Source organism: Prunus dulcis, chromosome 1 (assembly GCF_902201215.1).
Source record: "Prunus dulcis chromosome 1, ALMONDv2, whole genome shotgun sequence".
In the NCBI taxonomy this organism is placed as follows: Eukaryota; Viridiplantae; Streptophyta; class Magnoliopsida; order Rosales; family Rosaceae; genus Prunus; species Prunus dulcis.
The window spans coordinates 30,494,815-30,517,020 of record NC_047650.1 but is presented as its reverse complement, the minus strand read 5'-3'; the positions used below and the strand labels follow the sequence as shown (position 1 = coordinate 30,517,020).

Below are 22,206 nucleotides of genomic sequence, written 5' to 3'. Positions count from 1 at the left end.
ATAATGCAACATCTCTGGATACAAGCAGATTGCATAATCCAATCAGCTTCCATATATTTGCGTTTGGTTCAATCATGTTCTTCATTTGGTACAACCAGGAAAAAGGAGGGAGGGGGCTAATGGTTGTTGTAACAATAAGATTACTGAAAAGGGTTAAATCAATTGGCAAGGCAGGTCCGAAATAAAATCCCAATTAAACAACATAATTCAACAAAAAGAAACAAAATATATACCAATATATCCCCAGAACCGCGGGTTGAGCTAGCGCCTTCTGCGTACGCGAGCCTAATATTTGCGTCTTTATAATCGGTACAAAATATCCCAAAAGGGTAACTTGAGCCGTGTTTTGTTTTCCCTTTCCCTCCACTAAAACACTAGTGTTAGAGGTTTTTATTTTGGTCTGAAGTGTGAGAGGTTTATAGAGGGAACAAATGCTATCGCGACGACTTCCTTCTACGGCGGTTTCCTTCTCATGGCGGCGGTCCAGACTCCCGAACTTGGTCCCCACTCAGACGGTGCAGATGGTTCAGACATCACTCGAGTCACTCTCCGTTTGCCCTAATAAAGTTTGCATGATGGCCTTCTGTTATTCCACCAGTCCTCAAATATCCGCCGACTTGACCGACTCAATCCCCCAACCGCCGTCAAAACAAGTAACCCTACTTTCCCTTCAATTTCATTTTCACTCTCGTTGCTTGCTGAGAATTCAATCGTTATTTTTCTTTTCTTTTTTTACGAAAATGAATTATTTTGCGTCTTATTATTATTTTAATTATCTTTGAATCAAACATTGTGTTTTGATTCAATTGCAGGGTCCTCTTCAACCCGGTCTGTATCTAGTAGGAACTCCAATTGGAAACCTCGAAGATATCACTCTACGGTGCTCGCTCAATTTATATACGTAGAATTAGAAACCAGCTTTTTCGTTTTTTATATATTTATTTTATGCGATTTTCCCCAATGCAGAGCCCTCCGAGTCTTAAAATCAGCTCATGTAATACTTTCAGAAGATACAAGGCATTCGGGAAAGCTGCTCCACCATTACAATATTAAAACTCCCCTTGTAAGTCAATACGGAATTTTATATTTTCCTTTGGGTTTCTAGTTTGGTTGCCTTTTGGTTTTAGTCATTTTAATTTATGCTTTTAGATCACAGCTGAGCTATCACAAATTCAATGAAACCCAAAGGGAACAAACTGTGTTGAAGAGGCTGAAGGAAGGTGAAATTGTGGCGCTCATAAGTGACGCTGGGATGCCAGGCATCAGTGATCCTGGCACCGAATTGGTGAGGATCCCCTCCCCCTTTGTTCACTATCTTGCTTTATTTTTCGAGCAAGCAATATATCGTTTGTCAGCTCAAATTGGTTTATTATATTAAGTGGTTTAGTCAATTGTGAGATGACTTCGAGTAGTTCAGCATGTCATTGTGGATATGGTATCTACAGAGGATATAAGGTGATAACCAAACCAGCACTGCATTGGAGGTTTCCACATTTCGTATATTATGAAGAGTGGAATTGGTGTGTGTGTTAATATCAAGTCTTCGTGCAGGCAAAGCTATGTGTGCATGAAAACATCCCTGTTATTCCTATACCTGGGCCATCCGCTTTTGTTGCTGCCCTTTCTGCCTCTGGCCTATCCACTGATGAGTTTACGTTTGGTAAGTAAGTTTTGTTAGAATATGCAGACCATTATCTTGCATATTAATTCAACCAAACATGTAATAAGTTTCAAAGAAAATGCAGAGAGTTTTAGAGAATAGAGTAGTGAGTTTCTGTGAGAGAGAGAGAGAGCTTGGAGAAGAAGCTGGCTGTCAATTAGCTCAGCACCAAAATCATGCATATATTATATCTGACAAAACCGTTAGAGAAAAGTATATTCTCTATTACATCACTCAATCTTAGCCATTTAATCATTACCCTATGAGATAACAACAGGTGGCATAAGCTAATACATTCTCTGCTGTACACTTGGACTATGATCCAATGCAGCCTTCCTAACTAGAATAGAACCTTCCTATTCTAATTTCATTTCAGCAGCCACACTTATACACCAACAAGTTTGTCATGCTGCTTGAAGTTCTTCTTGTTGGCTGTGGACTGTGGAGCGAGGAGTATCGGGATTAATAGAACCCTGTACTAATTGTATACTTCTGCAGTTGGATTTCTCCCTAAACATGCTGGATCTAGAAGAGAGAGGCTGATGGTTTCAGCAAATGAGGCGACGACACAAATATTCTATGTGCCTCCCCACAAGCTTCGTCAGTTTCTTGAAGAGGCTTCTTCACTTTTTGGTGTTACAAGGTAAATATCTCTTTCCTTCCCAACTCATTGGTAATAATGTTTTATTATTTTTTATTTTTGTGAGTTGAAATATGCACTATTGGATTGATGTCTGTTTACTGATCCAGTGGTTTTACAAATAAATCACCGGGTGACTTTTTACTTATAATTGTGATGCAGACAATGTGTCATAGCTCGTGAAATTACAAAAGTTCATGAAGAGGTAGGGTTTTTAAGATTTATTTTCTTCCTGTTATGTTGCTTTGATGGGCTTGTGAGAATCTTGACTACTGACCAGCTTATCAACTATATAAACAGTATTTTACTTGCTGCATTTTTTTTATGCGAAACTCATGGCATTAGATATTTAAAATCCTGTTGTTATGTTGTTCATTAACAAACGAAAAATTGAACTACCATGTTCTCAAGTAGTATTTGAGTCTTCTTTTTGGTTATATAATTTCTAGAGTTGTTGACATAAATCTTAGACTAGTGACTGGTAATATGTGCCAGGCCATTGCTATTATGCTAGTATAAAATTGGCGCTCAAAAGTTATCTTTCTTGTCTTGGGGCTACTGTTCAGGCTCTGCAATTGGGTTCCTTTATGTGGTAGATTATAGCCACAGTTTCTAATTCCTTTTGGGCTGTGCGTTGCTTGTCTGACATTTTAGACACAAACCGACCTCACCTCACTAGTGCTTGAGCAATGTGATTCAATCCTCTTGGACCCCAGATCCCATTGGGAATAACTAATAAATCAATTGGGGCACCTTATATGAGTGTACTTCATTTTCATATATATTTGGAGCATTGCTTTGTCTTTCTATTAATTTAAAATGCAATGATATGGTCTCATCAAAAAGAAAAAAATTCAAAGATATGGAGAATCTAGATTGTGAATTCAGTGAATTATTATCTTGATGGTTCAATTCGTCTATTTTTAAATGCTAGCATGTTTTTTCACAAACAAAATTACTACTCCGTTAATTTCATGTTGCGATTTTGACTTATTATATGATGTCCCAAAGTTTGATGCCTCATCAGTTTTGGCGGGGTACATTGGGAGAAGCTGAAGAAGTGTTTTCTACTCGGACACCAAGAGGTGAAATTACAGTGTTAGTTGAAAGAAAGGAAAATTCTCCGGTTGAAACACCATCAGAGTCTCAGCTTGAGGATGAGTTAAGAGATTTGATTTCCAATGGGCATAGCCTTTCTACGGTAACAACTTCTTTTCGAGTATATCGCATGTTATTTTTTTTCACAAGAGCGTGTATATCCAAGGCTTCTTGCATATTCATTTTACTAGTGGTTGAAATGCACTTTCCATATTTTACAAAATCATTAAGGAGATCTCTTCTACTGTTTACAATATAACATCATAGTGGAACATTTCATTGAGGAAAATTCGCAATGGCATAATGTGATGGATTTGATGCAGCAGATGGATCTCATTATGGAGGTCTTGGTTGGGGCAGTACCACATCACACTCGTACAACCATTCTCACAAGAAAAGGATGTCTTTCTTGTGAGAGTGGTCGTGGGATAACGTGGCTGGACCGCCTCACTCAAGACTCTCCTCTTGGTGACCACCTTTAAGCCCTATGTTTAGTCATTTTCTGCTGTCTCTCTTGATCATGAACGTTCGGGTGTTTGACAACTCTTATGTACGTATAGGCTGTCAAATTAGTGGCTGATGGCACATCAGTGAGAAAGAAAACGATATATTCAATCGCATTGAGAAAATTTGGGAAGCAACTTGGTTCAGAGAATCATGAAGATCCATGCAAGCGACAGCTGGAGTGACCTTAGATGTTACTGGTGGACCAGAGAATAAAGTGCTTATATTATGCGAACTGATTTTTGTTTCTTAATATGTGATGAAAATATTTACGTGAGTGTTTTAATAGACTAAATTTACAATGCTGTAGTTCATATTACCGACCATTCTAAAAAGGGTAAGACAGTAAATTGCCAAATCGTGAAGGAACTGGGTTCGAAGAAGTTGAGGACAAAAAACGTTAAGACCCAGAGGCAAAAACCAGGACACGCGGTGTCGGGAACTCGGGATCACGGGCGCTGCATACAACAACATGACATATGCAGATCACGGTAATGGAACCCACCGTTCCACCGTTCCACCGTCTAGCCCTCACCGAACAACTCCTGAACCTCACCACACCCTAAAACTAATAACAACCGCGCTCGTTTGATTATCAAAAATATTTCATCTTCCTGCCAGTAGTGTATGTACAAGAGCTTAGAACTATGCTATCCCTAAAAATTATCGATTATGTGCGGTTTTCTACGTTTTAGTGGTCATCAAGAAATTGACAACAATTTATCACCACCGTGATTAGAAATTGGAACGGAAGAGGATGGGCTAAAAATACGTTGGCCAGTGGCTAAAATGCGCCGGGGGTCGAAATCCATCTTCCTCTGGTAAAATTGGCCCCACTTATCTCCAAAGTGGTCCATCCACTCCTCCTGTGTAGTGTAGTGGGGAAGGTACTGTTTCACCTTGATGCCTGCATCATCACAGAATTTGAGGATCTGGCGGTTCTGATTGGTCAGGTGCTCCAAGGTGTGGGTCTCATCGCCAGTATCCAAGGCGGATCTTAGCAATGCCACTAGGTAAAAGATGTCCTCATCGGGTGTCACCACCGAACTCCTCTGGTCCCACCTACACAGAATCAAAACCACATAAAAGCCAGTGAGCAAAACATGTTTTTGGAATTTGGATTGGATCTGCAAGATGTGTGTAGCGTGGCACTGTGCAAGATGGATGCGTATTTGGTTGTTTGGATTTGATCATCAGCAAGACCCACTCCACCATTGTGGACAGTGGAGGAGGGTGACGGGTCGTTCCATTAAAACTGTAACCTTGCGTAGAGCTTATGTGAGTCATTGTCCGTGGATGCAATTGAATCTCATAACATATTGAATGATATACAGTCATTAGCTTGCGTAGACGACTGATGCTAACATAATTATCATAAACTTATGTAGATTATGTTAACATGTACTGTAGTAGTAACGACTATGTTTCTGGAGCTAGCATGTAAACGACATGGATAACATCCCATCAGTGGATCTACCGACACCAGAAACTTTCCAGTTGGATGATCTCCACCGTCGCCTTTATTGGCTTTTCCACCCAACCCCAGAAAAAAAAAACCCCAGATTAGTGTTTGTGCGTGTGGTCCTGGACCAAGTCCAAGTGTTTTGGCTGCCTAACTATGGACTTTACCTCTCCATCATATCATCTAAAGACCAAAAGCCATAGTCCATCCGTAGACAGATTGACAACTATTCACATCTTGTCATGTGAATAATGAGGACTTCCTTGAAAAAGAAGGTTTATTAAATTACGCATATATCCAAGATTATGAGTAATGGTGAAGACGATGGATGTGGTGTTAAAATTTGTCTCCTAAATCTGACCCGAAATATATGAATACAAAAGCATATATGTTCTTCAAGTTCCAAACCCTTCATTATTAACAAAGGTCTGCACCGCAGCTGGTGTCATAAAAGATTCTATTTGTCTTTATGGAAAATTTACCATAAATGCTGCTTAGAGATAGGCTCAACAAATAAAAGGCAACAACGTTAACCTAGATTCATATTTTATTCTTGTTAAAATAATGGATGCAATATCAACAGCTATCTATCGTTTTGTTTGCAGTCATGCATGCATGCAATGAAAACAGCATAAGTACTTACTTGTCTTTGTTCATGGGGTAAATAAGGATGGGCCCGCTTGTCTTATTGCCCAAAATACCCTTGAACACCCCCTTATCGAAGTCAGAAATCCTTGATTTGGGGACAAAAAGGTTGAGCCATGGGTGAGGCACGTCCCACAAACTCTTGGACCGGAGCTTCAGCTCGGCCTTGTGGACCCGGTCCAGAAAATCCACGTAAGGAAGATCCGTTGTGAAGACCGACGTGGGTACAAAATCCAATTTTTTTAACAAACCCTCTATTTCCTGCGTGAAAAACAAAACCCCAACTCACAATTTTAAATTATTTGGAGTTAAAAAAAAATACAATCAAAGTAGAGTAAAGAAAGAAAGCTGCTACCAAACCAAAGTGTTGCTTTTGTCAGGATAAGTTCCATTCAAGAGGAATAATTTGGTGAGTTGGGCGGCTTATTAGATTTAGTAATATACAATTAGAAGCAATTTTGAAAAAAAGCTTGTATTGAATCTTAGGTTTGAATAAGATAATAGATCGCAGATCTTCCATGTTTTCTTGTTAATTACATTTTGTAGTGGCTAATCATATAATCGAGGTTTAGTGGGGACCCTGAAATATTATTGATCGATCAATCTAGCTTCAAAAACCTTGCTCTCTTATTGGTTTCAATACGTGTACAATGATAGATAGCCACTCTAATTAATTAGTCTTTAAAGTCTGAGATTACCAACCAACTGTTGAATTGTTGCTCCAGCGAGCTATCTCTTTATTCTAATATTATATATATATGTACGTTTTCTTTCTCGAAGCTGGTGTTGCTTTAGCATGCTGCATGCACGACGCCATCACTTATTTATAATATTTATTTACCACTCTTTCGTATTTCTCTAGGTTTTTATACAAAAAAAAAGTACTTTTATATTTTTAGTGGGTTGGGTTGGGTTGGTGTATATTCGTAGAAATTATACATAACTTGCATGCCTGAAATTACGACTATATGTATTTATATGTTGGTTGGACTAATGAGGCCTATGGATTGATAGCTAGCTAATTGAAGACTAATCACCAACCACCTAATTAATAAAACTATAACGTATACAAATTAATACCTGGTCAATTGTATCAGCGCTTGATTCATGGTAGTTTTTCGTAATCTCCAAGCAATATAAAACACCCCCTTGAGAATTAATAGAGGTGATTTTGACAGGGTTGCTAGGAGAGAAGAAAGACGACCTCCAATTGTTGATGAGGCCTCCATCTACAATCACGAAACCCTCGACATAATCGAACTTGTGGGTGGAGGGTTGCCCATGCAGAGAGATGAGGAATTCCTGATCTTTGGTAAAAGCCGAAAAGTTGGAATACAGTACTCGGATCCACCTCACCTGTTTGACAATGGCAGCAAATAAAGCAATAATAAAAAATAAAATAAAAAGGGAATAGAGAAAGAGACCATGTTAGTTAAAGAAGCAAAGAGGACACGTCAACAACATTGCCAGCTATAGAATACCCGTTTGAATAATGGGTTCAAAAAGCTCCAATTCATGGACATGGACCCATATTCGATCCCTACGAAACCCCTTTGGTAGGTCAAGCTCATCATACCTTGCTTTTTAGGACTTGTTTTTGTCCCACCATGGGAAGGTGGAACCCAACCAAAACCCATTTCTATTGAAACAACTAATTATAATAATATGAGAGGGAAGAGGGAAGAGGGAAGAGAGAGAGAGAGAGAGAGAGAGAAAGATACCCTTTGGGGGGCAGGTTCGAGAGCAATTCTAGCCCTAGTGATGATTCCAAATTGCCCTAACCCACCAAGAACAGCGTGGAACAGCTCTGAGTTTTTCTCTTCTGAACATGTCAATAGCTCGCCCCTGCCTGTTTAACAAACAGTTAGGTCATTCCAATAATCATATGCTAGCTAGCTACAGAAGAGATCGATTTGCCATTGATCATATACATAAAGACAAGCACTTCAATTGGCAGCAACGGCAACAAACTTAATAATGTCATGATGAGAATATATATTGTTAGATCGATTGGTTGGTGATATATATGTAACAAACCAGGCCATGTGACGGGTATACTTAATTAATATGCTAATGCTACACACACAAGAGATTAACTACCTTTCTCTCTATTACGTCCACGCTTATATCAGTAAAACAAACAATATTTAAACTTTGTAATATACACCATGCAAACACTTACAAATAAATTAGGGGAAATTAGAAAGAAAGGCAAACAAAAACAAAACAAGAGTGATATGATTAAATTTGGAACCTGTAACAACGTCGAGCTCATCAACACTGCTAATCTGAGGGCCATGATTGAACGCTTGGCCGCTGATACCCGCGTTGGAGAGGGTTCCTCCGACCGACAAGTACAAGTAGTCCGTCCACGACTTTGGTGCGAGTCCATATTCCAGCGTGCTCCTCAGCACATCTATCCACAGCTCCCCACCCCAGGCGTCCACGTACATACCCTTCTCCGAAACCCGACCCGACCCACTTCTTACCTGACTCATAACTCTTCCTGATGATCCGCCGCCGTTCATTTCAATGACGACCCCATTGTTGGTCTGCGCCTGTCCGTTGATGGAGTGCCCGTGGCCCCTGGCCGAGACCGTGAATCCGTGAGCCGAAGAGTAAGCGGCTCGCACAAGTCTGGCCACGTCTTGGGCAGAGCCCGGGTGCAGAACGGCCAGGGGCTCGGCTCGGGTCATCAAGCCGAAGTCCTTGGAGGCTGTGTCGACGTCGGAGGGGTCGACGCTGAGCTGACCGTCAACAACAAGCCGGAGAAGCTCCGTGGGGTCCACGGTTAATCCAACCGTAACAATCAATCTGCAGATGGCGAATGTAATTAAAAGAAGCTTAGTCGCCATATTTATGATTGATTCTTGAAGTTCTTGTTCTTGTTCTTTTTTGTGGATGGATGGTTGAAGATGATGAATGATTATAAGGTAATAATAGGCTACATAATGGCTGTTAAAAGGGGTGAAGGATAAGAAAAGTGCGCACACCGGCGGAGAGAAGTAGGTGGCGGTGGTATAGCTATATATAGTGAGAGAGTGAGAGGGAGTGATGATAACGTGCGTATACGTAGTGTTAGAAAAAGAAGGAAGAAAAAGAAATTGTGGGGGAAATTAGGGAAGAGGGAACAAAATCTTTGTGGCAGGAGGAGGAGGAGGAGGGAGGAGAGGTGTGGGGAGTCGTGGAGACAACGTAAGGCTGATTTCGCTTTAAAGATTTTGTACGCAACATGCACAGATTCTCTGCTGCGGTGCTGCGCTATAACTCCTCCTTTTCTTCTTTTTTTCTTGCCTTTTCTCTTTCAACTTGATTTCGTCACGTTACTTTACAATACAAGTAAGTACACACATATATATACAAGTGTTGAGGTGAGATGAGATGAGATGAGATTGAAGGTAACAAGGAATTCAGATATATTCTCTCTCTCTCTCTCTCTAGAAATTGGCCAAGGCAAACAACAGATGATTTACAGATAGAGAGAGATAGAGTAATTTTTCTGAGGGAGTCAGTCTGATTATGGATACGAGTGTTGTGTCTGGACTAGGATATAACATGCAGGTCCTCAATTTAAAGCTGAGGAGAGGACTGATGGGGTCCTGGGACACGTGGATGTTCACGTGCGAGGGGCGAGAAACACGTGTTAGGCAGCAGGAAAATAGGGGTAGGGTAAGAAAAGAGTTTTGATGAGATGACCCATTACCATTACGACGCATTACCCACTCCCCTCTCCCCTGCTTTGAGGAACAAACACAGAGACAGAGGAAAGAAAGATAGAGAAGAGGAGGAAGAGGATATCATCATCAGAAGAGGTCGGGATGTGGGGCCCACATGTGGATACGGAGGATCTGTGTGGGGACCCGAGCAAGAGAAGCTTCACGTGGGTGCAGACCCCTGCGACGATGTTCCTTCCTTTGAGCTTATTATGCAATGCAATGGCGATTTAATTATCAGTGCTTGTTCATTCCTCAATCCCCTCATCAAACGCAACACAACACAACCAGAGATGTTTGTATTTTTATTAATTAAAACTCATAATAATATATGTATTGTAAATTCTAATGGCTGAATTGAATGCTATTATATATATTAATTAGTGTATGCATATCAAACAAGTCCCAATTAAGAAAATCACAGAATCTAAGCCTTAGATTACAATGACTAGTTATGCAACTTAATTATGGTTTGCCTACTAAATTGCCAAATTGCCAAATTGCTAAATTGCTAAATTGCTAATGCCATGACTAAAAATAAAAATAAATGCTTCCCACAACAAAAAAATACTCACAAAACAACAAGTGCATGTTTGGAGATTACTCAATATATTTATATATAGATCGATGTCGATTGCCAAGTGGGTTTTTGGATTTATATCTTTGATGATTAGTCAAGTCCTTATGCATAAACTAGTTTAGTTGGCCATAACTATAACAATTTTATTGGGATATGTGTGGTCCTTGGAGTCTTTGCACCCTTCTCCTTGTGGGGGATAATTAAGAAGATATTATTATACTACTTTTCTTTAAATTTTATTTATAAAAAAGAAACCCTAATATTGAAATTATATTTGTAGACTAGAATCTATATGAGAGAGTTGAAAAAGAAAAAAGAAACAAGTCATTGTTTTGGAGGACTCATTGACAACTCTTGCAGCTTGTCCAGGAATGAAAATGATTGTCCAATCAGTGACGGCATTTTTGAGCTTCATAGACACTTGCTGGACCACCTAATAATAGCTTGTCTAACTTGTCTTTCATTACGGATGTGGATGTGCATATATATATATATATATATGAATATAAGTTGTGTTTCATTTCATCGGTCTAATTTTGTTATTAAACCAAGTCAATGGTGAAAATATACAAGTTAACCCTCCCATCCATCCACCACAGTCCACACTTACATTCTTGATCATCAGCAACAGCAACAGCATCGGCAAGATTGGCGTTAGAATCATATAGCTCAACTACAGCGAGATTTCACCAAAAACATTTATTAATAATTGTACCAAGAAATTAAGTTTTGTGTGTGTGGGTCAAGTCAAGGGCCAAGCCAAGATGTGCAATAAATAAATAAAAAATTAGGGTTGGTTGGTTGGCGTGTTGACCATACACATACGTACAAGTCAGTCAAGTCATGCATGTAATCTCGTTTTCTTCCACTGAACAAACAAGGCCACATGAACTGGGGACGCATGCATTAATCATTTTCATATATATTCTGGGATTGGTGGTGGTGTGAACAGTTGGACCTGGTCACCTGGTGCTGCTATGATTAATATGAACTTGACCTTAGAAAAGTTCATTTGTCAGATATCAATGTTGTAAACGAGGAAAATACTTGCACATTCCCATTTTTAAATCTAAATTACTTGTCTAATAAGGCTTGGCTGGTTCCTTGTTTTTCACAAGATTTTGAGTCTTGTTGACAAAAAAGCCTCGTCTCTGTCGGGTAGCCAGAGGGACCCGGTGGATCATCAAATCATCCATAAATTAATAAACCTTCTTCTGTCGACAGCAGGAGGTGTGGCTACAGTGCCTGATGTCCTTCATTCACCCTTGGGATTTGGGATTGCAATTTGCAACACGAGAGTCTTAACTCTTGTTCAAGGACAAGGACCATAGCTACCAACTAACCTAATGGCCTTCGCAAAAAGAAAAGAAAAAAACTAACTTAATGGCAATTTCCGCCGTCTAATGAATGCAACATCTTCGTTCAAAAATAAATAAATAAAACAATTCAATGCCGAAACTCATCAGCTCGATCAGCATCCAATTTGGACTGTATACATATATGATATTCATCAAGCACAACTAGTATGACCGACCAATTAACATCTCGATCCATATAAATATATAATGGATAAAGATGCAACGCGCGCAGCCTTATCAAGCAACCTGCTCACATTGTTATTGTATTGACCTACTTGTGAATAAATTGGATGGATAAACATGCAATGCATCAACTCGTTGAAATGTTGAACTTGAAGCGTTAGAGATGACAAATTCAAGAAAGTTTTGGCTCCATCCACGTCCCCTGCATCAACTGCTGCATGAAACGATGGGTGTGTTTCAAATACAAAAACAAATGATCGACAAGAGGGCCCGCTAGAAACTTTGACAACTCAATTATAATTTGCTTAAGTACATTAGATTAGCTGGAAACACATGCAATGCATTATTTGATGTATTGTACGTCGTCGCCACTTAATCCCGCTTTACACAAAAAAGAAAAAAGAAATCTCAAATCATAACTATGACTTTGGGTGAGTTTAAGAATGACAATGGGATGGGATGGCATAAGATCGGGTTTACCACTTACTCCATCCACTTCTCTCCTCACTCCTCCAAATCCAATTATGTGGATCAAGATATAATTAAGCCCCAATCAATCAGTGAGAATGATGTAATTAGGGTAGCTAGCAGTTCATTTGAAAACTGTAATTGCTCTTATAGAAATAAACATAAATAAAAAACAAGAAAAGATTAAAAAGTTTGGCACAAACAAATCAGTGGGCCTCTCTCTTCTGGATTCTCTTATCTTTTATGCGTCTGAAAAAGGAGAAAAGTCATTTTGTCTATTTGCTTTAGGATTCCTTCATGTTGTCTTGCTTTTGAGTTCAAACCCATCTTTTACAACCAAAGTTTTCTCCCTCAAAGTGCAAACCAACGGACTACAAGGACCTACACAAGTGTCACTTTACAGGCAAAGCTGCTCGAGAAAGCAAACACAATCACTTTTGTGTTAGTGTATAATATAGCAGCCTCTTTTCCTAACTGACACCAGTTGTTCCCCTAGATTAGATTCTCTCTTCTGTCTTAATAATTTAAATTATAGGACCTAAATCCATAGATTATCTGCGCATTAATTAGACCCCTAATGACCTCCTAGCTAGCTGAGAGGGATTCATCGATCTAGGCGGCCTTGCTCTTAAAAAGAAAAGAGTGTCTAAAATGTCACAAGTGCTTTACTTAGGTCTTAAATCGTGATGATTATTTTAACTACTTGAACAGCTCATCATTCCCTATTGTTATCATTATCATTATCATTATTGGTTCATTCTCCAATTAATTTCACTTTACATAAATTATTTATAAGCAAGCTGCCAAGCACCGTGCTGCAATGCATGCAAACGTAGTCCTTTTTAGAAATGAGTGTTTTCTTCTTCCTTTTTTTAATAATTGGAGTTGAGTTAAGACTTTAAGTAGAGAGGGCGAGGCCTATCCTATCTATCAATATTTACTTGGAGTTGAATTTATTATATATAAATATCACTGTTATTTTGACTATACTTATATTATAACACGCGTATAAAATATATTACGTAATTATATGAACACGTAACTATATAATCACGTAATATAAAACTCACGTAATATAGCTTTATACGAGAATAATAACAATTTATAATATGATTAAGGCGCCCATCACGGCTGATTGGTTCGTGGGCCGGTCACCTTTGTGTGATACACAACAAAGAGCTATATATAATTATATATATATAGCTAGCTAGAAAGCAAGGAGCTTAATTATTAATAAAGTCGCATGGAATCGAACTGTAATTAATAGATCTAGATGCAACTATATGCACGAAAACGAAAAGTAAATAGTTTTGGTTTGGAATCAATGCGTGCATGCATGGCATCACCTTCAAAGTTTGATTTGATGGTGATCATCGCTAGGATCGATCAAGATTTGATCTGATTCTCCACTAACAAGATAAAATCAAGCCACAAATAATTAGTGCATGAAATGAAACGAAAGTCGTGTGTTCAATGCACTATTAGTGTTTCGAAACTAGTTGTAATTTTCTTATGAGATAAACCAACAAGACAGATAATTATTCCCATAAACTTAATCCTTTTCTGTATCAGAAAAACAAACAAAACGTACCCATTTCATCAGTAATTAGTATATTTACCCCCATTGTTGAGCGAGCCTATTTCTTTCTTTTGAAATTATTGGACTGAACCAAATTAATGGCTCTGTTCATTCATTTCTGTAAGCCTGTCACCTTCTGAAACTGAAAGGTTATTGCTTTATCTCTATGTTTTGGATCTTGGTCATTGTGACATGGACATGGAGCCGCATATAATATCTCATGAGCCGCATACATAACATATATAATAATATAATATAATAAAGATTTATTAGGTGATTGCAATTTGCATCAATGTGCTGCCCCTGCTAGCTTAATTCCGTTCTCCCATGCAAAAGAGAAGCTAAGCTACAGAAATAAAATCTAGCACAGAATCTTGGTCCATCATTCAGGGATTATATAAATATATATAGAGAGAGAGAGAGTAGCAGAGCAGGCAGACTGCCAGATCCAATTTAATTATTAGTTGCGTCTGATCTGACATCATCATTTATATTTGTTCCGGAATTGCCCGCAAGAAGTGCCATAACATAGGTCATCGCTAGCAGAAAAATTTGTAACAAACGGGAATAGCATTATCCTCGACAAGTCACAGAAAAGTTCAGAGGAGGGAGGTTACCCCATCTCAGGATCAAAGGGATATCAAAGTTTCTTTGAAAACTTGTAGAGAGGATATTCTTAGCCTTTTTTTTTTTTAAAAAATTTTTACCGATTAATCACTAAAAGGGGATTGTCAGTAGCGGTCAGTGACGGATTCAGAATTGTTACTCCAAAGGATCTTAGTGTAAAAGTTCCGATATTTTTTTAAAGATGAAAATAACACTAAAAGATAATTTTCTATTACTTTCCTCTTATCGTTCCATAATTCTACACATGAATTATTCAAACCAAACATTCTACCTTTTTTTTTAAAAAAAAAAATTTAAAAGAAACAATTTTTATTAAGACAAATGAACAAACAAAGAGAGGACAAGAAGTCCATCACAAAATTAATCATAAACCCTAAATTCCAATAAATCAAATAATCATATATAGGCATCCAATCCAATAAATCATCCACACACAAAATCATCAATATTCATCCATTCCAATAAATCATTATACAATAAAAATATTAGGCATACAGAGGTTTAAGTATACCAAGAACAATAAATTTATAAAGATGGAGAGCGAAGAGAATAAAATTTTCAGCCATGTTGAGGGTTTGGATGGGAGATTTAGTTGGGAACTTAGGGTAGAGAATAATAGAATTTTGGGATTTTAGGAGTCCATTTGAGTGTTTGAGTTGAATGGAGCATAGACATGGTATTTTAATGTTTTTCATAAATCTTTGTCTCATGAAAGTCCACTCCCCACTCTCCACTCCAAAGAGTGGACAAGACGACGAAATGAAATGGGAAATATGAAGGGTTGTTAGGAAGAGGTGTATATTAAACGTTGGCCAATATTTTCCGGATTTAGTATAGTTGTATGATTGAAAGCAATGGGATGGAGGTATTGGGTGGGTTTGGACTTTGGGGGAAGTTGCCGGGCCAGACCATTTTAATGAAAATTCCTGTGTTAAAATGACGTCGTTTTGCTCATGATGTTTATAAAAAAAAAACATCAGTGCTTCTTCTTCCTTTCGCATCGCCTTTCTTCCTTAGGAAAAACGTCAAGCACCTAGTGTGCAACTCCAAGGGGTATCTCCCTCAGCTCCAAGGGACCTCTAAGTATTTCCATGGCTTCCAAGAGGTCGTGCGACCCCGTTGACCCCACAGTAGCTCCGCCACTGATAGCGGGACTCGAAACTAGGCCTGGATAGCGAAGAGAACAATCCTTACCAACTTAATCAACCCTCATTGGCAATTCTTCTTCCCTTTGGCATCATCTTCCTTCATTTATTTAATTATGACAATTTTACTAATTCTACTGTTTTAGGAATCTCATTACCTACTCTAATTAATAATTCACTTTACTTTAGCTCTACCAAATTAAGTGGCCACTTCATATTTTTCATAGAGTGCTGCTATTTCCATCCACCTTATTTTCAAAATTTTAAAGACTAATTTACCCATTCATAAAATGACTTCTAAGGACTTTTTTTTTTTGTGTGTGTGACAATGTTCACTTTTAATAACTAAAAAAAAAACTAAAATTAATTCTTAAAAACAAAACCAAAAACCCAAGAGCCACCAAAGCTCGTCCACCTTTCCCACCCGCCAGCGGTGACCCCCTCCCCTCCGTGCCGCAGACGCCGACAAATCCTCATTTCTTCTCATCTCTCTCTATCTCTCTGTCTCTGTCTCTTTAGGCTGAGTTCATTGATTTTCATTTTTGTAGTAATAACATGTTGGCTTTTTGAAGGGTAAGGAGGAGTTTGGTGTTGGTGTTGGAGATGGGCGAGGATGATAGATTTAGGGTTAAAGTGTATTTTAATAATGATCTAACATTATAGACAACTCATCAGTGTCGATCGAAGACTGTCGTTTTTTTGGTTTCAACAACGAAATAATTCTTCAGTTTGTTTTGTTTCTAGCGATGCCAATACAATGGCACATAGTATTGCATATTTCACTATTTCATCAATTGACATGTTCTCATGGGATAGGGAGGGACCCTCCTGCTTTCATCGAGAACTTGTCGGTTGAGGAAGATATGCTGTTGATTTCAGTTTTATTGAGGTTTCCACTAAAAAATATATAGAATTTGCATAAATTAATAATTGACTGGTATTTTAGGAATAATAGTGGGTGGAAAGATAGGATTGTGTTTTTCCAAATTTACACGGTGGGTGAGGAAATAGGACAGAACGTGGAAATAACAGCACTCTTTTCATATGTTATAGTTAGCCCTTTGCTAGTTATCGTCGTTGAAAAGCTAAGCCAGTATTGAGCGACCACAACTCTTCAGAAACACGATTCATATCATATAGCTAGCTAGCTAATACTCGTCTCCTCTTTCTATTTAGTCTCTCACAAACAATTATATATTATATTGCCTCACCACTCACTACTGCAGATGAAGCATTTACATGCATAGTAGGTCCAAGGACGTCAGCAGCACAACTTTTCTTGGACCCCCTATCAAATTTTCATCCTATTATTAGATGTTGGCCAACTAACAAAGCAGCCCTAAGCTCGACGGCCCAAAACTGGTGGGCCTACTAAGAGCCCATGGGCCATGCCCTGCTTCTAAGGGAAAAAGTATTTGCACATTTCCATCTCTATGCATCACCGAATTAGGACTATATTTTCAAACACGATAGGTTGATTACATAACAAATCACATCACTCTTTTATGATGGATTTCATACATTTGTTATACTTATACTACAATCAATCTCAATACTAAAATATCAGTTCCTAAAAGTAGTTCCTTCGTCTCTCACTTTTGCTGCCACTTTATGGAAAACCAATGCAAATGGAGCTGCAACATTTGTGTTTATGCCAGAGTTTGTAGTCCCTCCTTGGCCTCAGAATCTCACTTTCCAGTGTGTGAAGCTAACAAGACATTACAGGCAGATTCATTGCCTTGCCCCTCCTCAATGTTGGTTTAGGCTTACAATTCATGGTAATTGCAGAGGCGAGCCCCGCCACAGGAGCAGGTGGAGTTTTGCGCAATGAAAAATGGGAGTAGGGGTGGTTCAAAGGCTCCTCTCTGAACCTTGGCATTGGATCTGTTCTTGGGGCAGACAGAGCTATGAAGCTACGCCGATGCCTATGTTTGACTCGGAACGATGTAGACAGATTGAAGTTGAATGTGACTCTAGTGTTGCTGTCCTCATGGTTATTCGATCCCATAGAGATCAATCATCCCCTCTTCAACCTTGTCAAAATTGCAAAATGATGTTAGCTTGTGTTGTGACTGCAGTTGTGTGCCTTGAACAAGCCCTGTTTGAGGTAAAACTGATCTTTCAACTTCCGCCTTTTGGGTTTTTCCTCTAGGACATCTCTACCAATAGTCCCCACAAGAACAACGGCCATTACTAAAATGGTGGAAGGACTTCGCGTCGCTCAAATATATATCACACCCAAAAGCCACAGATATGTACTTCGCTATCCTATGGCAGTCTCCACACATTCTCAGATTTTTCATAATCCTAATACTTTGGGGTACACTTTGAGAGCCACTCAGGGCAAAAGCAAATGCAAGCTTTTCACTGTGGATCCAGCCAATTTCCTCCTCTTCTTCCTCAACACATAGCTCATTACAAAAATCAGGTGTCTTTGCCTTTTCTTCTATGTTTTGTAACCACAAATTTAGAAAGATTGAGCATAATTTCAATCTGTCACCTGAAATAAACGTATGCAGTGAGTTCTTGACTTCAATCCAGCACTGACCAAGAAATTTCTTTTTTGGATAATCTCTTCCAAACTTTCTCAATTTTGATATATCCTCAGACTTCCCACATAAAGCATATGCCTGTAACATTAACTGTTGAATCAAAACATTCCCTGGTTCCGAGACAAGTAAATGCTCCCCTGCACGAACTGCCAAGGCAAGGTTCCCATAAATCCTACATGCTGTAAATAAGGCACCCCAAACAGAGGAGTCTGGTTCTATGGGCATACCTTCAATAAACTCCATTGCTTCTTGAAGCCTACCAGAACGACCATATAGATCTACCATAGCTGAATAATGTTCTAGACCTGGTATAATTTGATAGTCTTCAGTGATGCTGTGGAACGCTTGTGTTCCCTCATCTACCTTTCCAGCCAGACTGTATGCATGTATGATATTTGCAACGGTACCTCTATTTGGTTTAAGCCCCGACTTCTTCATCTGATCAAAAAGATCAAGTGCAACATCTGAACGACCATGTAAGACATAACCAGAAATTGCTGAGTTCCAGGTGATGGTATCTTTGGACGACATTGTATCAAATATGATTCTTGAATATGCTATGTTTCCTGATTTGGCATAAGAGTCAATCAGGGCATTTGCAACAGGGATTTCAGACTCCAAATTTCTACGCAATACACTACCATGAATCTCTTTCACCTTTTTCATGGCAACTAAATTCGCACAAGAAGGTAGGACACTCAATATAGTAACTGAATTGGGATTAACACAGTAGGCCTGCATCTGCCTGAACACCCCAAATGCCTTGTTTTTTTCCCCAAGTTGCAGGTAGCCAGAGACAAGAGAGTTCCATGATGCCGTATTTCGTTTAATTTTCCCATCTTTTTCCATCCTTTGGAAGAGGTCCATTGCTTGATCAGCATCTCCATTCTGCATGTATCCTGTGATCATCACATTCCAGGTCACGGCATTGGGATGTACATCTGATTCCTGCATCTTCGTGAACAGTTCATACGCCTTACCACAATACTTGGCTTGGCAATATCCTCCTATCATTGAGTTCCAAGTGTAGACATCTTTATCTGGGATCATACTGAAGATCTTCTGAGCAGCTTCTACTTCCCCACACTTTGAAAACATGTCAATGAGTGAATTTCCAACCAGTACGTCATCAATGAAGCCCATCTTTATAGCAAGAGAATAGATTTCCAACCCTTGGTTCAGTGATTTTAAAGACGTGCATGCTGAGATTGCACTAGTAATTGTAATCCCGTTTGGTTGTACCCCTGCCAAAAGCATCTTCTTAAAAAAATCCAGTGACTGGTGTTTCCTGTTGTTTTGAGCAAACCCTGAAATCATAGAAGTCCAAGTATATACATCAGGAGTTATCCCACAGCTCTCCATCCTCCTCATCAGTTCCATCGCAACATCGCAATGCCGTAACTGGTTATGACTAGCAATTAACGTATTCCACGTTACCAAACCCGGTTCAATCCCTTCTTTGCTCATCGCATCAAACAGTCTACGAGCTTCTCCACTCTCACCTTTGTGGCAATAACCAGATATAATTGCATTCCAACTCACCCCATCCCTCTCATCCATGTTGTCAAAAAACCTCCTTGCCCACTCCAAATTTCCACACTTTGCGTACACGGCTAATATTGAATTGTTCACATGAATACAACTAGTCAAATTACATCGAACCGCAATGGAATGTATCAATTTCGTGGCCTCGATATTGGAACAATTCCCACAAGCCTGCAATATCTTAGGGAACAAAAAATAATCCGGCAAAACTCCATCTTTCATCATCGAGAAAAAAAGCTCCACAACCTCTTTCCACCTTTGGTCTCTAAGACACGCACCAATCATGGCTGACCAAGTGTACAAATTTCTCTCACGCATTGCGTGAAACACCTTACGAGCATCATCCAAAAACCCACATTTGGCATACATGCTCACCAACTTAGTCTCAACAAATGGGTTTATTTCCTCAACTAAATCAATATGCTCATGGAGCTTCCGACCCAGCTGAATGGAATTGGTGTCAATACAAGATTGAAGTAAATTCATATAAGTGGTGGGTGGTACCTTGGACCCAATTTGGGCAATAGAGTCAAGAACCGTGATGGCCTCGCTGAACTGGCCATTCTTGCAGAGATAGTTTAAATGAGTGTCGGTGAATTTTGGGAGAGTTTTCCTGGAGAAAGAGATTATGGGTTTGGCGTGTCTTAGTGAGAATTCAGATGGGTTGCCAAGTTTGGAGGGTAGAATAGGTGTGGGAGGGCTTGATTTGCATGGGATTGTGAAATTCTCCATTGTTGAAAGTTGAAACTTTTAAGAGATTTCCTGTTTTTTTTTTTTTTTATGGGGTGCTCTTTTCAGTTCATGGCCTGGCCTGAAGGGTGAGGTGAAGCAAAGATTGAAGATTGCACGGTTGTGTCCATGGAGAGTGGAACCCAATTTGCAACGGATAGAGGGAAGGATTGATTCGCTGCAGTGGTTTGCTCTATCACGCTAAGATCCTGCCAGTAATATCTCGCCACGTTGAAGCATGGGAGGGCATTGGTCAAAAAGTTGACGGCCAGGTTGTCATTAGAGAAACTCCACCCATTTGTCCTTTGCCATGGCAAGGGGGGGTTAGGGCAGCTACTATATATTCATGTGAATAGTGGCTGCCCTTGCAAAAAGCAAAGTGTGTTTCCACCCATTGTCATGGCAACCACTATTCACATAAGATATGAGGAGAGGAATTTGTATATAGTTTTGATATGGAAAGTGAAAAATATGACTAAGTATTTATTTTAAAAAAAATTCTGAAAAGTTTAGTATTTTTTTAAATTTCTTTAGATTTTTTAAAATTATTTTTTGGTTGCTGACGTCATCGTTGACGTAAGCAAACCCAAGTTAGATTGAGGGCTGGTTTTGCTTGATGGCCAACCCAGGCTTGTGGTGCCCACCCACAACCCGTGCAATATTTGTCCGCTGGAAGGCTGTTTTGGGCCAAACCCTCCGGGCACGCTGGAGTTGCTCTTACAAGTGGACGGCTTACATATGTATAAAACGTCGTAGTAGTGTACAAAAATGCCTAAAACTAATGCAGAAATTGCTATACTGGAATTTCATAGTAAGAAAAGGACACTCAGGAGAAATAGAAATTGTACGACAAAAGCTTGTTATTTAATTTTTGCTGTGTGAGCTCCAATTATGGCACTGAGACATAATTGGAGGTTTTCTGGCCACTTCTCAGTCAATGTATATATCGCCTAATTGTGCCAGCTCTGATTTTGAGTTTCAGTGTTTATGGTTTATGGCAGTATATGGAGGAACCAACTTTGGACGAAATGCCGGAGGCCCATTCGTTACAAGTTTACAGCCACAGTTATGACTATGAATCGCTCCCATTGATGAATATGGTAAAACCTTTAAGTTCAAATCCATTTTGGCCACTCACAATTATCTCCATCTCTTTTTTTCTTCTTCCTTTTTTCTGTGGTTTTAATCTCATGGGAAAATCTTCCAAACAGGGATTTGGTCTCTCCAAAAGGAGGGTCATCAGTTGATTGGTTCCGAGGCTCACTAGCTACCCGAACCAAACAGACATTGAAATGGTGTAAGGTAAGGATTTCAAGGTACCATGTTCCTGGGTCCTGGTTAAAGCCAACACAAATGGTGGTAGCGGTTGAGGAACTCGGTGAGGATCCATCAAAGATAACCCTGGTGAAGAGATCAGTGACGGGTTTGTGCTGATTTACAAGTACACCACCCAAACGCTGAAAATTTTGATATCGACACAGCCATGAAGAATCGAAAACGCTTCACCAGGCCCAGGTTCATCTGCAGTGTTTGCCGGGGCAGTCTATCTCAAGCATTAAGTTTGCAAGTATTGGAACTCCTACCTACTGCAACTTGTGGGAGTTTCCAGCAAGGAACGTGTCATGCGACCAACTCTCATGCCATTGTGGACTGAACTACAATCTTTTCACCTCTCGTACTTGTATAGTGACCTCGCAGATGCATATTCTTTTGATAAA

General features: G+C 39.3%; 3 protein-coding genes across 7 annotated transcripts; 1 reads left to right on the top strand and 2 right to left on the bottom strand.

Moving 5' to 3' along the window:
• The first annotated feature begins 297 nt into the window (after window positions 1–297).
• Window positions 298–4,221, top strand: LOC117634244 (ribosomal RNA small subunit methyltransferase I). 4 transcript variants are annotated; one of them, XM_034368251.1, is made up of 10 exons: window positions 299–653; window positions 813–880; window positions 967–1,063; window positions 1,157–1,285; window positions 1,552–1,660; window positions 2,159–2,303; window positions 2,463–2,505; window positions 3,328–3,501; window positions 3,725–3,866; window positions 3,959–4,098. In XM_034368251.1, exons 1-10 carry the CDS (start codon window positions 432–434, stop codon window positions 3,976–3,978), a joined length of 1,149 nt encoding a protein of 382 aa, XP_034224142.1. In that variant the 5' UTR covers window positions 299–431; the 3' UTR covers window positions 3,979–4,098. The 4 variants fall into 4 exon arrangements, with proteins under 4 accessions (XP_034224152.1, XP_034224142.1, XP_034224134.1 ...); XM_034368243.1 differs by having other exon boundaries at window positions 3,722–3,866; XM_034368261.1 differs by lacking the exon at window positions 2,463–2,505 and having other exon boundaries at window positions 298–653; window positions 3,312–3,501; window positions 3,722–3,866.
• A 273-nt stretch (window positions 4,222–4,494) lies between these two features.
• Window positions 4,495–9,605, bottom strand: LOC117634236 (cytokinin dehydrogenase 5). Its single transcript, XM_034368231.1, has 5 exons — window positions 8,264–9,605; window positions 7,731–7,858; window positions 7,090–7,365; window positions 6,008–6,270; window positions 4,495–4,964 (listed from the first exon to the last, which is right to left on the bottom strand). Exons 1-5 carry the CDS (start codon window positions 8,862–8,864, stop codon window positions 4,604–4,606), a joined length of 1,629 nt encoding a protein of 542 aa, XP_034224122.1. The 5' UTR covers window positions 8,865–9,605; the 3' UTR covers window positions 4,495–4,603.
• A 7,494-nt stretch (window positions 9,606–17,099) lies between these two features.
• LOC117616593 (pentatricopeptide repeat-containing protein At1g19720) lies at window positions 17,100–20,629 on the bottom strand. Of its 2 annotated transcripts, XM_034345959.1 has the most exons (2): window positions 18,442–20,629; window positions 17,100–18,360 (listed from the first exon to the last, which is right to left on the bottom strand). In XM_034345959.1, exons 1-2 carry the CDS (start codon window positions 20,489–20,491, stop codon window positions 17,822–17,824), a joined length of 2,589 nt encoding a protein of 862 aa, XP_034201850.1. In that variant the 5' UTR covers window positions 20,492–20,629; the 3' UTR covers window positions 17,100–17,821. The 2 variants fall into 2 exon arrangements, with proteins under 2 accessions (XP_034201850.1, XP_034201849.1); XM_034345958.1 differs by having other exon boundaries at window positions 17,100–20,629.
• Window positions 20,630–22,206: the final 1,577 nt, after the last annotated feature.

Bases quoted from the DNA above. Each gene is read 5' to 3' on its own strand.
- LOC117634244 (XM_034368243.1), top strand. From the start codon at position 432: ATGCTATCGCGACGACTTCCTTCTACGGCGGTTTCCTTCTCATGGCGG. The intron at 2,506-3,327 runs GTAGGGTTTTTA...ATGCCTCATCAG, and splicing joins TTACAAAAGTTCATGAAGAG to TTTTGGCGGGGTACATTGGG. The intron at 3,867-3,958 runs GTGACCACCTTT...ATGTACGTATAG, and splicing joins CACTCAAGACTCTCCTCTTG to GCTGTCAAATTAGTGGCTGA.
- LOC117634236 (XM_034368231.1), bottom strand. From the start codon at position 8,864: ATGGCGACTAAGCTTCTTTTAATTACATTCGCCATCTGCAGATTGATT. The intron at 7,859-8,263 runs GTTCCAAATTTA...TTTGTTAAACAG, and splicing joins TGAGCTCGACGTTGTTACAG to GCAGGGGCGAGCTATTGACA. The intron at 4,965-6,007 runs GTAAGTACTTAT...GATTCTGTGTAG, and splicing joins TACCCCATGAACAAAGACAA to GTGGGACCAGAGGAGTTCGG.
- LOC117616593 (XM_034345958.1), bottom strand. From the start codon at position 20,491: ATGGAGAATTTCACAATCCCATGCAAATCAAGCCCTCCCACACCTATT.